Source organism: Melopsittacus undulatus, chromosome 9, assembly GCF_012275295.1.
Source record: "Melopsittacus undulatus isolate bMelUnd1 chromosome 9, bMelUnd1.mat.Z, whole genome shotgun sequence".
Classification (NCBI taxonomy): Eukaryota; Metazoa; Chordata; class Aves; order Psittaciformes; family Psittaculidae; genus Melopsittacus; species Melopsittacus undulatus.
In genome coordinates, this window is record NC_047535.1 from 23,004,755 (window position 1) to 23,022,201 (window position 17,447).

General features: G+C 41.5%; 1 protein-coding gene across 2 annotated transcripts in view; it reads left to right on the forward strand.

Annotated features, from left to right (window-relative positions):
- PHF2 (PHD finger protein 2) overlaps nucleotides 1-17,447 on the forward strand; it is an 82,237-nt gene that overhangs the window by 40,882 nt on the left and 23,908 nt on the right. For both annotated transcript variants that reach the window (XM_034066096.1, XM_034066097.1), the window contains exons 2-9: nucleotides 31-116; nucleotides 5,041-5,155; nucleotides 7,832-7,992; nucleotides 10,559-10,700; nucleotides 13,306-13,492; nucleotides 13,730-13,892; nucleotides 15,685-15,772; nucleotides 16,404-16,510. In XM_034066096.1, coding sequence (XP_033921987.1) covers nucleotides 31-116; nucleotides 5,041-5,155; nucleotides 7,832-7,992; nucleotides 10,559-10,700; nucleotides 13,306-13,492; nucleotides 13,730-13,892; nucleotides 15,685-15,772; nucleotides 16,404-16,510 — 1,049 coding nt within the window. The remainder of the gene's footprint in view (nucleotides 1-30; nucleotides 117-5,040; nucleotides 5,156-7,831; nucleotides 7,993-10,558; nucleotides 10,701-13,305; nucleotides 13,493-13,729; nucleotides 13,893-15,684; nucleotides 15,773-16,403; nucleotides 16,511-17,447) is intronic.

Sequence of the window (17,447 nt, forward strand, 5' to 3'; positions counted from 1 at the left end):
TAATGTAATATTTGCCTTTATGTATTCCAGCTGTGTGGGTGTTGAAGAAGAAGAGGCACCAGATATCGACATCTATCATTGTCCAAATTGTGAGAAAACCCATGGGAAGTCTACCTGTAAGTACAGCGGCCCAGCTGGTCCTCAGGCACAGTTCAGGTTCTCTGTGTTTAAACAACAGAGGCTTTTTTTTTCTCCATTCCAAAAAGACACACCTAAATATCATGTGTCACAGATAAAGGAATTCGAACTGCAAGGTGAAAAAAAGATGTTAAGGGGAGAAAATCCTGGGCTGGATTGTGAAGCTTTGGAAGCAGCTTCCTGCCTGGCCTCAGGCAGTGTGTCTGAGCTGATGCAAGGCACCTTCCTGGGCAAGTTTTGGTCCCTAGTCCCAGCAGTGAAAATGCTCATAGAATCCCAGCCTGGTTTGGGTTGAAGGAACCTTAAAGCTCATCCAGCTCCAACCCCTGCCACAGGCAGGGACACCTTCCACTGGAGCAGCTGCTCCAAGCCCCTGTGTCCAACCTGGCCTTGAACACTGCCAGAGATGGGGCAGCCACAGCTTCTCTGGGCACCCTGTGCCAGCGCCTCAGCACCCTCACAGGGAACAGCTTCTGCCTAATGTCTCCTCTGAATCTAATGATGCTTCCTTCCTCACATGAGTGAAGAATTGTGAAGGCACTTAGTACTGTGGACTAGAAAAATTGTACAGGGACATCTCATTGTAATACAGTGAGCTTTGGAAACTACATGGTGTTTTTGTCTTTGGATGAGAATACTAAGAAACTGTGTGTTATGCTTGGCCTGGATATAAAACTGTAGTGATTTCAGTGACAGTCAAAATTGTGGGATGCACTGAGGGTGCCAGTTTTTGCAGTTCTTTCTCAGGAAAAAGTTCTCCCAAGTAAAAGTGACAGTTGAACTCAATGGAAGTTTTGCCTGGGAAAGAACTGCAGGATGTTTGCTTTGGTCAGATTAATTCATAAATTCTTTGTATTATAGGGGGGGGAAGGAAAAAAATCCCTGTAAAAGATGAAATGTTTTATTTGAAAACCATTTCTTGTAAATAAGCACCAATGATGCAGAGGTTCTTGCTGCTTTGCAACCTGACAGCAACACAGAGGGGAGCAGCACTGTACTCATCTCCCAGGATCCAAGTGAATCACATTGCTCCTTTGATAGTGTGAAATACGGGATGGCTGGAAACTGGCTTCTGCTGTGTTAAAATTCAGTCATTTGAAAACCAAGCAAGTATTTGTGCACTGCATTAGAAGTTACAGTATGAAAGATTTCTGGGGGAAAAGGGAAGGAGTCAGAAATGTTCATTTTGGGAGGCAAAAATTGGAATAATTTTTCCACTAAGGCTTTCTCAAAATCAAGTGTGAACTAGGAACCTGAATGACCTGCAGCAGTTCCTGCCTCCCAGATGGTGTGGGATCCAAGCAGGGCAGCCACAGATTGGGCAAGCTGCAAAAAATCCTTGGGAGGTTTAACAAAATCAATATGGCCCTGATTTAAAAGAGAGTTTTTCTAATGTTTTGTTGGAAGATTTCTGTCAAACACTGGAAATTGGTCAAAAAAATAACCACAAATCATCTTCAAATGACCTATTTGGAATTAGAATGGATTGTGTTGATAAGGGGACTGCAGATACTCACAGGCTGTGACTGACCCGGTGCAGAAGCAGTAGTGCAGGATTTCCAGCCCCTGTGTTTTGTTTAAGATTGAGATGTGTCTGATGCTTTGATTTCTTTCACTTTGGTTTGAATTAGGAATGATGCAAAGCACCTACTTTTCAGTGTGAAGGGAAAAAAAAACAGAAGCAGCTAAAGTTTATAATCAGGAATTAAATATCAGTTCTATAAAAACTGTGTTGCCATATCTTAGGATTCAAGAAATGGATGTTTCAGTAATAAGATCATAAGTTTACTGTACCAGTTAAGGTGAGGAGAGTTGGATAAACAACTGTTTTCTGATACTTGAAGAAGGTTTTTCACTATCCAGTTCTCTTTTCCATATTTGTAGAGTTATGGATCCTGTTGACAAATGAAGCTGTTATCCTGCAGCCCCTCCTTGCGGAGTGCAATAGGCCAGGGAAGTTGACTGATTCAATGAAGGCAGGAACAGCTTGGCTTAATGCATTTCATCATCAGGCATTTGTATGCAGGGCATCTTACTGCCCACCACTGGGGCTCCTGTGAGATGATCACTTTCGTTTGCTACTTAACTGGTATTTAAACCAGTTATCTAACACAGTTTTGTAATAAACGAGTTAAGAGTTGTTCTAGAGCCAGTAGTTCACTGGTAGGATTTAATGGTTGCAAGATTAGCAAAAGGAAACACAGACACCAATTGTCTGTTATGCAACTCGCCTGGATTTAAAAATACACATGTATTTCTGAAGCACGCATTCAGCAATATATGTTTTCCAGATGTCAAATTTAAAAATCATTTTCCTCCTCTTACATTTTTCCACTTCACCAATGTGGCTCAGTGGCTACTATTGCAGAAGATTACTTCCTGTCATATGACATTTGAAGCCATTTTGGTTTAATGAAATTTGTAGGCACTCCTCTTTGGGAAAAAAATTAGACACATTCATGCGAAATTTTCTGACATCATTGAAATAAAATGTGTTTTGTTGAGGCAGACTTGGCTCATTTCTGTAACACGATCTGAAGTGGTTTTAGTTGGATTGGTGTCTCGTTTGCAGCAGTGAAAATCAGGAGGCATTCTGTGGAATCAGTGAAGTTTTGCATAGATGCAAACAGACCAAAGTCAGGCTGTAACCATTTATAAGTATTTACAACCTTTAATATATACTAATAGAGAACTAAGAGGGTGCTTCTAGGTATCCCTTCTTTGTAAATATATTTGGAATAATGATTCCAAAAAGTAAGTCTACTTTTGAAGCGTAGAATTAGTCATTTTGAGATACAGTTTTCATAAACATATACTCCCTCTTCTCTCTCAAGGGTTTTTTGGAGAAAACCCATTTTTTGGACAGGTTATACTTTCCAAAGGTCAAATTTGGATCAGAAAGTTCTTCAGAGAAAGGAATCTGTAATCAGTTAAGAAAAAGTGGCCTTTGTGGCCAAAGCTCATATTGGTTGCATGTGTTAGTGGGCCTTCAGTGAGTACTGTGGTATTCATGGTAAAGATGAAACATAAAGAGATTGGCTGAAAATAGGCCAAATATTGACTGTTCGATGTAGCATGATGGACTACAGCTTGCTGCCATTCAGGAGATAGCACCTCCTGGGGAGCCTTTGGGTGGCAGAGGAATTGTTGTTGCTGCTGAATCAGAGATGAATGCGAAAGGTGCATGTGAGAAGCAGATGTGAGATGGATGGGAGAGGTGGAAGCCTGCCGGTGCTCTGTGCTAAGAAATAGCTCTCTGGTGCTTTCTGAAGAGTTGCAGTGAATTTCTCAATTCAGCACCAAATTGCCACTTTGTTTTCTCGACACTTGGTGCTACCTAAAGTGCAATAAAAGAACACACTAATATGATAAGCTCTTTAATTTTCAGTGTGGCAAGTGACACCTGTTTCACTGCGACTTGTGCTAAGAGTCCCAGTGTTGGCTTGGATCTGCTGTGGGGGAGAGGAGGCAGCCGTTGGAAAGGGAAGGAGAGGAGGAAGGTTTGGCATTCATGTAGGGCTTGTTTCCTTTGTTACCAGGAGCATTGAATTAATACACTAAGCCTGAGAGTCATTAAGATAAAGAACTAGCAGCTTCAATGAATATATCCAGCTAGGCTGGAGAGCTGCATGGAACTAATAAAACCAACATGCTTTGTGCAAAACCTGGGATGGATTCATGGGGAGATAACTTGAGTTATTCCAGGGTTGTGGTTGGGAAAACAAAGTTAGCTTTTCCCAAACCTCATTTCTTATAGCTGTGGCTTCCAGATTCCTTTCTTAATGAAAAAGTATGTGGATCCATCTGAGCGTGACTGTACAAAGAGTGAGGAGTGTGCTGTCCATGTGTGGTTACTGAGGAGTCCAGTTTCTTTCCTGGCTGTTTTGAACAGTGAGAAAAGCATAAGGAATCTTAATTTTGAGGGTAAAATACTGAATTATGTGATGTAAAACAAGGATGAAAAACAAAAGCAAGATATGACATATGAAAATTCTACTAACAGAATTTTGAAATTATACAAATACACACTTTGGACAAAACCCAATTTACTACCAAAATGAGCGTGTCTGGACAGACTGGAAGGAGGAATAGCTGAGGGAGAAAGTGCTGACTAAAAGGAAAAGCTGGACCAGTTTTTCTTGCTCTGTGTTATCTGGTTGTCAGAGGCAAAGCAGAACTACACTGACATTTGACTTACTTATTTGTGCTTATCCCAGCTGACCCTTTTTCCATGAGAACTTGCCTGTATGTCTGTCACCGCCTGGCAATGCAGTCGAGAGGCCTTCTGCTGTCATCACCTCAAGGCCTAAGTCTGGCTTGCTTTTCAAAACCTAGGAATAAGAGGAGCTCTAAAAATTGCATTTGTGGTGCCCTTGCATCTTTTTTTTCCCTTTCATTTCTTTTTCCTTTATGTGCATGCTGTGTGCAGGGCGCTAGGCAAAGCCCACCAGAATTGATGTAAAATCTGCCAGTGCTGCACAGGCCTTTAGACTAAGGTAATTCACGACAGGTATGTTCATAAAGATCTATACTGCATATTGAGAAGGCAGAAAAGTGGCTTTCTAAGAGTTTCATGATAAGGATTAAGTGTGTAGTCTGGCAAGTACAGAATGTCCAGAGCCTGTGTTTGCACAAAGCCTGTGGTAGCTGTGCAGCTCAGTAATTACCCGTCTGGTTGCCCTTATGTTACAAAACGAACACTGTTCAGTCTGTAATAGATCTCCAGGCTACAGTATAATTGTCTAATGGCGAAGTGAGAGCAATATTAAAATTTGCACTGCAGCATAGTGGGGGCTCCCTCTTCTCTGCTTGCATAAGAAATGAAGACTTGCCCTTTCTTCAAATGTCTTAATAATTATCTTCTCCTGACCATACAACACTGTACAATTCATTCTTTTTCAGTGAAAAAGAAAAGAAATTGGCACAAACATGATACTGGACAGACGACAGAGGTTAAACCTGTGCAGAATGGGAGCCAAGTCTTCATAAAAGAGCTTCGAAGTCGTACTTTTCCAAGGTAGGTTGTTCAGCCCGTTTCCTTTGAAGCTGCTGCTGCTCCTTGCTGAAAGCATTGCACAGTACAGAACAAAGAAGTTTAAATGAACACTGTTTTATTACAGATGTTCCAGGCTCTTCCCTTTTTTATATCTGTGCAGCCATATTCAAATCTACTCTTGGTTGAGCCCCGTTCCTGTGGATTTCCATAGAAGCTAGTACTTGTGAAGACAAGGACAAGAACATGTTTGGCCCCAACAACATTCGCTTGCATAAGAAATTAGCCTATTTATTGCATAGAATTATCCAGTTCTCAAAAATACTAATGTTTGTGCTGTAGTGTGTCTCCATCTTGAAAAGAAGAACAATGACATCCTCAGTTGCTGCAGTGACAAAGGCTCTCTTATTTGGGGTAATGAATAGTGCTAATTGTTAGGTGACATGTTCCACACTTTATTAGGCTGCTTCACAGCCATTTGTAAGAGTGATGATTTTCTTCTGGTTCTTTAATGTAGGCCTTAGCCAAATAAATCTTGAATTATTAATGACTAATTATTTAGAAGAATCCTTAGAGACTGGTAAAGTGTGCTTGGTAAACACAAAACTTCTTTCTTTTTCCTTTTTTTCTTTCCCTTTTTTCTTTCTTTTCATTTTCTTTTCCCCTTTCCTCTTTCCTTCTCACTTTCCTTTTCCTTTTCATTTGCATTTCCATTTTCATTTTTTCTATCCTTTCCACCCCTTTCCTTTTCTTTGACCTGGGGTGGCCTTTGAGATTGCCCTGACCTCTGCAGTATCTTTTGAGTCACTCCCAGACTGTAAAGCACCAATGTGGACCCCATTTCTGTTTCTTTCTCACATAAACATGCACATAAGAAAACTCTGCTGCCAAATTCAAGTTTCTGAGACAGAAGGCTCCATAGCCAAAACAAGCACCTTCAAGATTCAGCCTCTGACATCTTTAGTTGTGCCATAAGTAAGACAAAGTCTTATTGAGAAATTTTCTCTTCTGAAGGAATGAAATCTTCAGATGTTCACAGAGCAAACCCCATCACTCATCATTCAGAACGTGATGAGCAGAAAAAGGGGGTCTCAGTTTGGAGACAGAAACATCATTGCTGATTCCCAGCACATGACAGTAAATTACAACCCACAGTTAGTCCCTGGGTGAGGCTTGGATCAGAAGGAAAGCGGAGAGAGCAAAAAGACAGAAAATACTATTCATGTCATTCCACTCCTGAGTGTTTAATACCAAGATAGCATTGGAGTAGTAACAGTAGTAGTAATAATTGAATAGATGGTTCATATGCTGCAGTGTCAGCACCAAACTCTCAATTTTAACACAATTATTACTAGATCTGTGGTACTGATCTCTCTTTACCACTGTGTGTTAGATCCTGTGGCACATCAGACTTAAACAAGCACAAAATATATATATGGACACTGTAAAGTAAGTGCAGAGGTTTAGTGGTTAATCATTTTACGCTTCTGGCTCCTTAAAACCTCCAGCCTATGCACGTTGCTGGCGTGTGGTACCAGTGCTCACACAAATGAGGTACACTCCTTTTAATGCATTATTAATGAGTTTTGCCTCCTCATCAGCCATTGCTGATTCACTGTAGCTGGGATGAACCAGAAATAAGCTGGTTTTCTACAGCTTGTCCCTATTTGCATCTGGCCACCTTGTCCTCCAGGGGCAAATCCCACTGGGACAGCTTGAGCAGGCCCTGTGTGAGGCGTTTCCACTGTGTGATGGGGTTGAAGGGGGAGCCCCCATAGCTAAAGTGCATCAAGGGCTTCACTACAGGTTGGGCCTCACAGAATGGTGATGCTGGAGAGGCCTGAGCTTGCTGGCCGCTACAGTGGCTCTCACAGCCTCATCCACTTTCCCACTGGATTTTGGTGCTATATGAAGATGTGGGCTGTAGTTCAGAGCTGTTGCAGGAGATGGCAGTCATGTATTAGCCTTACCTGCTCAGGAGGAAGTGCTTTTTGGGGTGGACACTCACAGTTTTGCTGTTCCCACCACACCTAGCCGTAGCCATGGTCTGCCATGTGGTTTTTGGAGCCCAGCTGTCAAACAGCACATGGGCTGGGTGCCTTTGGGACTGCTGGTTCTTCATAGACAGTCATTTTCCACTCTGAATTCAAACAGTTTTACTCTTGAAAAGATCTAGAAATCAGACTTGAATTTCCCTTGCGAGCTGCTGGTGCAAATAGCTGGTGTTCTGATGGAGTGGCACATTCCTTCATATCTTTGAAGCCCTCCCAGCTACTTGAAAATGATCTGCAGAGTATTTCCTGAACAATTGATTTGACTACTTAAAATTATTTGCAAAGTATTTCTTGGGCAATTTATTTGAGATTCTGTAATGTTTTTGATTTTGCCTTCTTTAGAGCAGAGCATTTAACACAAATTTAAGATTCATCACAGGTAACTCGACAGTTGATAGTTGAGGAAAATGGTCTTTCACTGTAAGCTGTTATTTTAGGAGTTTCCAGTGGTTGGTGCATGAGGCTTGAGCAAATCAGTTCACGATGATTTTAGTGTGCCCTGTGTCCTTCACAGTGAATGGCTTTTGGGCTTTTGTCTGATGCATCTTATTTGCACCTGATTGCTTACTTGTCACCCTTTTTTTCAGTGCGGAAATGCAGAATATGCCAAACCCTTCATCCCTGGAATCTGTCTTTACTTTTTCAGTGCTGAAGATATAGTGGTGAAAGTGCCAGGCAGTCAGCTAACAACAGAGTATTTGGAAGAAAATGGTTTTGCAGAGCCCATCCTCGTCCCAAAGAAGGATGGCCTGGGTTTGTCTGTACCTGCTCCCACCTTCTACGTCAGCGATGTTGAAAACTATGTTGGTGGGTATCTGGTGGCATTGTGCTGTTTGGATCTCAGCTGCTTTTATAAATACATATATTTGTATAAAAAATTGTAAAATATACTTCAAAATATTGTCTATATCTTGATATGTACTGATGTCAACATTTGTTATGTGGTGGCAGCTTGTAAATTATCAATAGATTGCGTGAGTTGTCCCTGCCCATGTCAGGAGGGATAGAACTAGATAATCTTAAGGTCCTTTCCAACCCTAACTATTCTATGATTCTAAGATTCATTCTTGTTTCTTATATCAACTTGACAGTGAGCCCAAGCCAGACTGCATTGTACATAGCACTGCAGTAATAGTAGTAACAGTCATAGTAGTATCAAGAAATAGTTTCTTCAGGCCAGGTATTAATTGAGTACTGCCACCTCGCTTTGTGTGGAGGAATTAGTAGACTGAGGCTCCCACTCTGCAAAGGCAGGGCAATTTTTAACACTGGTGTCAGAGCTATTTTCATTGCTGATGGTCACTTGGATTCGTTTTGGCATTCTCCTGTCTCCACCTTGAGCAGGGTATTGTACTGCATCTTCTCACAAGTCATCACGTCATCCCACCTTGGAAGACATCCCTTGGCTAAGAGCTACGGAAGTGCTCTTCACTTCTCTTTGTCTCCACATCCTGCTTCCTTTAGCATGTGTGATCTCGTCTCTTGTCCTTTCTCCTCTGTGTCACTTCCTGTCTGATTCCATCTCCTTCCAGTCTTCTGGCAAGGCATCACCCATATGGAGCCGTGACTCCAGCTTCAGTGTATCTGTTTGTATTTCACAGCCCCAGCCCTTTATCTCTGCTACCCACCCCATCCTCCTGCCACTGACCTGTTCCCCAAGTTGGAGGGTGCTCACTAGGCAGGCACTGCTGCTCTTGATTGTATCTATAGTCATGTTCAGTGAGATAACTACGAATACAGGAGAATTCAAATACCCTGATTTTATTGTTATCTCTATCCCATTGCTTCTACAAGAAACATATTTTCCTTGCCCATCTGATACACTTAACAGTCTTTCTTTTAAGACCTAGGTGCTCCTTATGCATCTGCTGGCTTTCTTTTAGCCTCTAGCTGAAATAATCCACCCTACCAATAGAACTGTTAGTTCAAAGCTGAAGGGAAAGACACAGCTTGTTTAATCTGAAGTTGGCACCAGGTTTAAAAGTGAATGGCACAAATATACACTGGTCCAACCTCCATGGGGTTAGTTTGCTTGAATGGGATTTCCCAGGCAGGGATTTATCTCACTGATTTGTAGTTTATTGCATTGGACCTAGAATGTCTTTTAGAAACAACCTAAAGTAAGTAGAGGAGGACAAAACACCACAAAGGAGGCTGCCAAGTGCATCATTACTGTTCTTGTGTTCCATGAAAAACAAATGGAATTCTTTCCCTTTCCTAATGTGAAAAAAGCTATTAATGAAACACTGGGAGAGGAAAAATACAGCCAATTAAAACTGAAGGGAAGAAAGACTGGAGAGATGCTTTTCATGCAAAAAGGATAGGAGAGTGTGCTTAGAAACGGGCTCTCTTTATAAAGCTCTGACTTTCTCCATGTGTTCTCTGGTTTGCCCAATGTACAACTCCATTAATTGACTACGACTGTTAGCATTAACACTGGGGATTTGTATCCAACAAGGTCTGTCAGAGGAAATGTATAGGTACTAGGAGATTCTCTGTACTCTAATACAAGAGGATGGATTTTTGATAGGTGTAATCTGGGGTAAAATAATAAAGTCAATTTTTTTGTGACACGTCTGAAATACCAGGATAAAAAAATGGGATTTTTTGTGCAAAACTCATTCTCAATTATAGTTTTAAAAGCAAAAATTTAAAATACAGCATTAGAGAACTTGCAATTTTGGAAAATCACCTTGACAAGATGTCCTGTGCAGTGTTACACACTATTTACAACCACAAAACTTTCACAGCATGGTGGGTAGGGCTTACTCTGTGGATATACCAGGTATTTGCATATAATATTCACTGAGCAAATAAAATCCATAATGGAATTAATAGATTCAAAATAACATTAATCTTTTAAAGATAAAACTGCAGAAATAATTATGTCAGGGCATGAATACAGAAACACCATTTTATGCGTACATGGTTTATGTTTATACTCGTCTTTTAGAGAGACATCCTAGAATCCCAGCCCGGTTTGGGTTGAAGGGACCCTTAAAGCTCAGCCAGTTCCAACCCTGCCATGGGCAGGGACACCTTCCACTAGAGCAGCTGCTCCAAGCCCCTGTGTCCAACCTGGCCTTGAACACAGCCAGGGATGGGGCAGCCACAGCTTCTCTGGGCACCCTGTGCCAGCTCCTCAGCACCCTCACAGGGAAGAGCTTCTGCCTAAGAGCTCATCTCAGTTTCCCCTCTGTCAGCTTGTGTATATATGTAATGTATGTATACATGCATACAGGTGAGACACAAAGAAGATCAGAAAATCAAAAGATTGAGATGTTTCTTGAGATGTTAACTCACCCCCAAGCACACAAAATGGGGCAAGTCAGTCTACCATTCAATCTCTCTTTTTTACTGAATTCATTTGTAGGACCAGAGAGGAGTGTTGATGTCACTGATGTCACCAAGCAGAAGGACTGCAAGATGAAGCTCAAGGAATTTGTGGATTACTACTACAGCACAAACAGGAAAAGGGTCCTTAATGTGACCAACCTGGAGTTCTCAGACACCAGGTAAGAGCCCAGCCTGCTGCACTATGTGGTGTCTGGGCATGTGATTGGGTTCAGCTGGGAGAGGCTGAGCAACCTCTGGGGTCTCTGGTGGTTTTTAATTTAGGAAGTGCTGTTTAACCTTGGAACAGCAGCTTCTTGTCACTCTGGCTCTCCATTGCATGATCCATCTGCAGCCAGTTCAGGCAAGGCACAGCAGAACAGAACATTCTGTTACTTTTCAGTTTTATTTTAACTCCAGTACTATAGGTATAGTTATTTCAGTGCAACTGTACACTAGAACATAACCTGATGCTCCAGGAGTGAATCCTCTGCCTTGCCCTGGTAGTGAATGACAACAGTCTGTTTCTCATATAATATTAGGGACTTATATGCAACTTGATAGTTTCTGGTAAGACCAAAGAAAGGTGGTCAGAGATGAACACAGAAGTATGATCACAGAATCTCAGACAGGTTTGTGTTGGAAGGGGCCTTAAATCTCATCCAGCTCCAACCACTGCCACACCTTCCACTAGAGCAGGTTGCTCCAAGGCCCTGCATCCAACCTGACCTTGAACACTGCCAGGGATGGGGCAGTCACAGCTTCTCTGGGCAACCAACAAATTCTTTCGGCAACCAATTTCCTCAGAGCCTTCTTTTTTAAAATGCACTGGACAGCAGTGAGCATCCTACTTGTACAGCACTGGATTGAGTACATCAGAGGTTGTTTACTGAAATCTGCCCTTTAAAGTAGCAGAGTGAGTAAGTAGGTGAGGTGTGGTTTTAGGTATAGTGTAACATGTCACTGAAATTGTTATAGTTCACTAATCCTATACCGTGTGTTACAGTTTTAGTTTTAGTGCTTTTGCGAGCTAACCTGCAACCTGTATGGCTGGTTACAACTGCAGTGATGCTGAGATCTCAATGGGCACGTAGGGGGTGACGGTACAGATCAGCTCTGAACTTGAGGTCAAGGTGCTTTACTGGTGCAGTGGGCCAGAGGTAGTGGTGCTGGAATGTCACCAGTCCTCAATGACAGGAAGCCCGTTATTCTCCTCGTGCTTTATATTATAATTAGCTGATGTAAATGCCTAAGAGTTCAAGTTACTGCTTTGTGCTTTGCAGAGCTATATTCATCACCTGAGCTGTGTTTTTATTCCAGAAGTAGGGAGATGCATCTGTGACATGCTGAAGTTTGTGCAACTGTGCAGTTAATATTTACAGTGCTTGCAGTCCTTCTGGGGAGCTGGTGCTTTTGGAAAGGAAAAGATTCCTTTATGTAAAATGCTACACAGAAGATGATAAGAATCAATATAAAAATAAAGAGTGGTTGTTGTGGGGAGAATTCCATTTTAGTGAGAAGACTTCAAGTGGTCTTAAAAAGAAAGTTGATGAATCATTACCAGCTCATGTTTTGAAAGCCGTTACCTTTAGCCCTGTAGTTAGTGTTTTAGGAGCTCACACCCATTTCTGCAGAAAGCATCTCCAGTAATTACAGGCTTCAAGGATTACCAAGATCTTCAGTTGAGATTTTTTTAGCCATTATCCCAGAATAACGGGAGGTCTTTTGTTCTGCAGGACTGGTGGAGCTGTCACTCAGCTCCTGCTGATTTAGACATTAATGAGCAAATATTTTATTTCTTAACATAGGCACTGACACTTTAATTGAATGCACTGCTCCATCTTTCCCTGCCATTTGAAATGGAGCTATTGTTATCAGTGGTTGACAGTGAGCATAACTGACACATGGGAGCATTTAATTTTAGTTTGAAGTGCAGATACTCTTTCTGACGTGGTATTTTAGAGTGTCCAACAGTGAACCTCCAACCCTTGCAAATATTAGTCCAAAATTTTGGGCTATTTAAACATAAAATGTAGCACATTCTGGGATTAAACACTTTCAATACCTGTTTATTATGCCACTACAGTGTCTTAACAGTGATGTATAGTATATATTATATATTAAATATAAACATAAATTATGTTTCCATTTTAAATTATATACATAATAATTTAATACAATATTAATATATGCTCAATGTAAATAAGTATGTTCATGTGTATAAATTAGATAAGAAGATATTATATATGCTATATTTTAAATATATTCACATTATCAACCCAGATTAGACTTCTTCCTTCTTCTGAGTTTTTAATGTAATTTAATCAGTCTAACAAAAAAGATCACTGTGATTTCCAGCATCAGATTGAGACTTATTTAGTCCTTAAGTACCAATGTTATTGTTATTAATATGAAGCTTAACTTGCAAACTTTCTAAGATTTATGTAGGGGTACACACATTTCATTGCCTCATCTGAAGGAGGTGGAGAAGTGACCATGATCACAGATACGTCGGTAACTGAGCCTACACAGCAAGAGGCAGGGCCTAGGAAAACACAGGTAGCATAGACTTGATTAGAAATGCTGCTACCAAAGAAAGTCAAAGGATCGTTGCTAAGTTATCAGATTTTAAAAGCCTGTCTGTAGAAAAAGATTTGAGACCTTTTTTAAAGGCAGAGCAGTCCCACTGACACACAAGGATTGCTGTGCCAGCGTCAGAGTCACACTCTGCTTTTTGTTCTATCAGGGTCCTTGTACTCACGTTTGTTTTCAATTCTCTCTGTAAAGGATGTCCAGTTTTGTAGAGCCTCCAGATATAGTTAAGAAGTTGTCCTGGGTGGAAAACTATTGGCCTGATGATGCTCTTCTGGCTAAACCAAAAGTCACCAAGTACTGCCTGATCTGTGTGAAGGACAGCTACACAGATTTCCATATAGACTCGGGAGGAGCTTCTGCCTGGTACCATGTCCTGAAGGTGAGGGCCATGTTTTTTCAGTGTATCTAGCAACAATCTAAACTTCATATGCAAAGACCATCCTAAAATTCTCACCAGACTTCAGGTCTGAGGCTTTTTAATCATCATTCCTGTTGTATCCATAACTAATATGCAGAGAGGTATATGTATTTAGATTAATACTAGTGTGTGTGTGTGTATCTCTGCCATCATTGCTTAGTTTGGATGCTTGTTGCTAATTTTTGTTTTCTAATTCAGGGGGAAAAGATATTTTATCTCATCAAACCAGCCTCTGCAAATATTTCTCTTTATGAACGCTGGCAATCGGCAGCGAACCACAGTGAGATGTTTTTTGCAGACCAAGTAGACAAATGCTACAAATGCACAGTTAAACAAGGACAGACACTCTTCATTCCATCAGGTGAGCAAGCTGTGGCAGGTGAGGTTTCTGCTCATTTTAAAGCTGCTGAAATAGCTTGTCCAAAGTGCTAGAGGGATGTGATTTGATAATTTTCTCTGACAAAGCATGAATTCAGATTGTCAGTAGAATTTCATGTGCTTGTAAAAAAAAACAGCCAAAACAACAAAACCCCAGAACTTTTACTGCTTTCTATGAATATTTTAGCAGCCTTTAAAAAAATACAGCTAGTAAGTAGTGTTCTACTCTTGGTGTAGCTGGCCTGCAGTAACTCATGAGTTCTCCCTCTGTATCCAGCTATGACATTGGTTCTTTTTGCCATCTAACAGAGGATTCATGTAGAATTACTTTCTGACCACAATTTCCCACAAAATCCTTTTCATGGTCACTGGTTTCTCATGGCACAAAGGAACTGTAGGTGCCTGCAGAAATGTGAGTGTGCATGTATGGTTTCACCTGAGAGTGAAAACCTGGGCCTCACAGATTTTTATGAATTACTTGGTAGACTCAAGCTTTCATTGCAGGTTAGGGGTGGTGGATTTTGTTCTTCTTTGTTCCTGGAAGGATCTTTTTAAGCATACGGAGTTGATCAGAAGATAGTGTAGAATTTATACTCCTGACCCCGTTCCTCACCTTCCTATCAACATGGACCATGAACAACATCGCTCTTTCCAGCAGTCCATTACCTGTTGAAACTATGATCTGTTTGGGACAGGGATTTTCTTTAAATGATGCACTGCCCACTCAATCCGTAACCTGAGAGAGGCTTCCAGGCAACATGAGTAAGTAAGAGCACTAGTACTTGTGATTTGGAGGCAGCATCAAGTAGTGCCATATGTCTATGTGTGAGTATATTCTTTTTACACACTGGAATTCAACTTTGACTGCAAAAACTGGAAAGCAGGTATTTTTCTCATGACCATATGTGGAACAGATGGTGGAATAAACACCAAGGAATTTATAAGGATTCACGGAATCATAGAATCACAGAATCCCAGCCTGGTTTATGTTGGAAGGGCCATTATAGCTCATCCAGCTCCAACCCCTGCCCCAGAAAAGGATACCTTTCACTGGAGCAGCTTGCTCCAAGCCCCTGTGTCCAACCTGGCCTTGAACACTGCCAGGGATGGGGCAGCCACAGCTTCTCTGGGCACCTGTGCCAGAGCCTCAGCACCCTCATAGGGAAGAGCTTCTGCCTAAGAGCTCATCTCAGTCTCCCCTGTTCTGGCAGGTTAAAGCCATTCCCCTTGGCCTGTCTCATCAGGCCCTTGTAAAAAGTCCTTTTACTAATTCTCTGATTTGATTCACTGTATTTGATTCACTCTATGCATAATACATAAAAGATCCATTAATTTGAGTGTATTTTTGTATGAAAACAAATGTTTGGAAAAACACCCTGTTCCTGACACTACAATAAATTTAGTGTCAGAAACTGCCACAGATTTTTATGGTGATGTGAAAGCAGCTACCATTATGTAGCTGCTGCTGCTTTTCACAGTGACAAGAAAGTAATGTCAGTGTGAACAGAATATCCCCTCTCGCCATCTGACAGTGGAAGGCAGTGCTGGGATTGGAACTGGGAGCAGTGGTACATAGCAACTCCCTGTGCTGGGCCTTTGCCATGCAAAACAAACAAGGGGCAACTTTGTGTGGTTCTCTGTATGTGATTGGTGCTGATGTGGATTGAAGAGCTGTATTGGTACCTAGGAAGTAATTTGGGTTATAAACATCATGTTGCGAATAAAGTCTTTGTTACTGTCATTCCAGTTTTTACCCTCAGGACTCTTTCTCTTAGGTTGGATTTATGCAACTCTAACACCTGTAGACTGCCTGGCCTTTGCGGGACATTTTCTACATAGTCTAAGTTTTGAAATGCAGATGAGGTAATCTGTCTTGACTATCTAAAGTTAGGGGGAGGTTCATTTTGTAATAGATTGGCCATTGTCTCTCTTGTTAATTAACCTACACACTACTGTTACTACTGTGTAGTTATTACTACACATGCATTAATGCTGATGGAGGTCTTTTGGGCAGTTCTGGAAAGTGTATCCACGTTTGTCCCCTTTGACTGTGTTCTGTGCTGAGCTATTCCAAGCTGTCTTTACACCCATTGGGTATCTCATGGAAGGATACTTGAGGTGCTTGGTTCAATGTGGCCATATCCTGAAGGAAGAACTGTTAAAAACTGTCAGTTTTACCCTAGAACATGCCATTTGCCCTCTGGATAAGCCCTCACCTGCTCAGCTGGGCTCTTTCCCCACTGTAAGACAGTAAGTAGCCACTTGACTGATTCTGGACAAATAATGCAATTAAACTATCTAACATCTGTATCGCACAGTTTCTTTCCAGTGTTACTTTTACATATTGCTTTGGTCTGAAGCCAGAATACCTGGTAGCAGCACAAAGAAATGAAGCATGGCAAAACAAACCTCAGGCATTTATGCGCAGTGCTTGTCACTTTGGGACATGCCTGTGCCCTGCTATGCTCTGAGTTTGTGTGGCTTTGTGTTACAGAGCATATGAAGTAGAAAGACGGTTGAAAATTGTCAGTCTGACCCAGTTTCCAAACTTTGAAACTGCATGTTGGTACATGGGGAAGCATCTGCTGGAGACATTCAAAGGTAAAACTGCATTTCTTTGCCTGCCTTAATTACTTAGCTTTGGGGCCCAGAAAGTAGTTACTTTTAATTTCTGCTGATGTGCCACAAAGAAGATGGTGGCCAAAACCAGTCTTGAAAAACACTTTTAACATACCAGCAGAACATGCTGATCTGGTCCAGCTCTTCCCTTAACCTACTACCATCTCACTCTAGGAAGGACCTTAACTGTCCCTCTTACCTGTGCCTAAGGGAAGGTTTCATCTTCTTTATAAACAGTGGAAATAGTGTGTCACTTTTTCAGATGCTAGTTTCCTGTCCAGTCTGGGTTCATTCCTTGTTTTAACCTCATGAACTACAGGCTTTTTCAGGTCAAGGCATAGAGTAGCAGTTCCTTCTTCCATCATCCTGCTGATCCCCATTGAAGTACATGGGCACGTCACAGAAACATAGGGCCAGGGGAACACCAGCCATGTGGCCAGTGGGAACACTGAGAATTAAAGCAAAGTTTCCTATGAAATTCAAAATCTTCCAAATCAGATTCCTTCAAAGTTGATCTGAACATCCACGTGTGCATGTTCTTCATAGATTTGCTCTTTGCCTCTGTTTCACTTACTAAAAACATGTCTTGAGGCACCCACCTGATCCTTCTATAATGAGAAAAATGTGTGTAATTAATAAGCAAGGTGAAGGGTCCCTCTGAGTGCTGCCTGTAAGGGGCCCCTTTATGACCTACTCAGCAGAAACTGGAGTGAGGGGAGATGTTCAGGCAAGCTTGTACTCATGCCCTAGTGAAATGCTTTGTCCACTATACCCTTTGTTTCCACATATTGGTATTTGCTTTTCTGGTCAGAATAAAAGAACTGCTGATGGTACCTTTTTATTCCCACAGCCTAGGAAGTGTGAACATGGAAGCTAGCTTGAGTATGGCACCAAGAAAGGAACTGGAAGGATTGCCAAT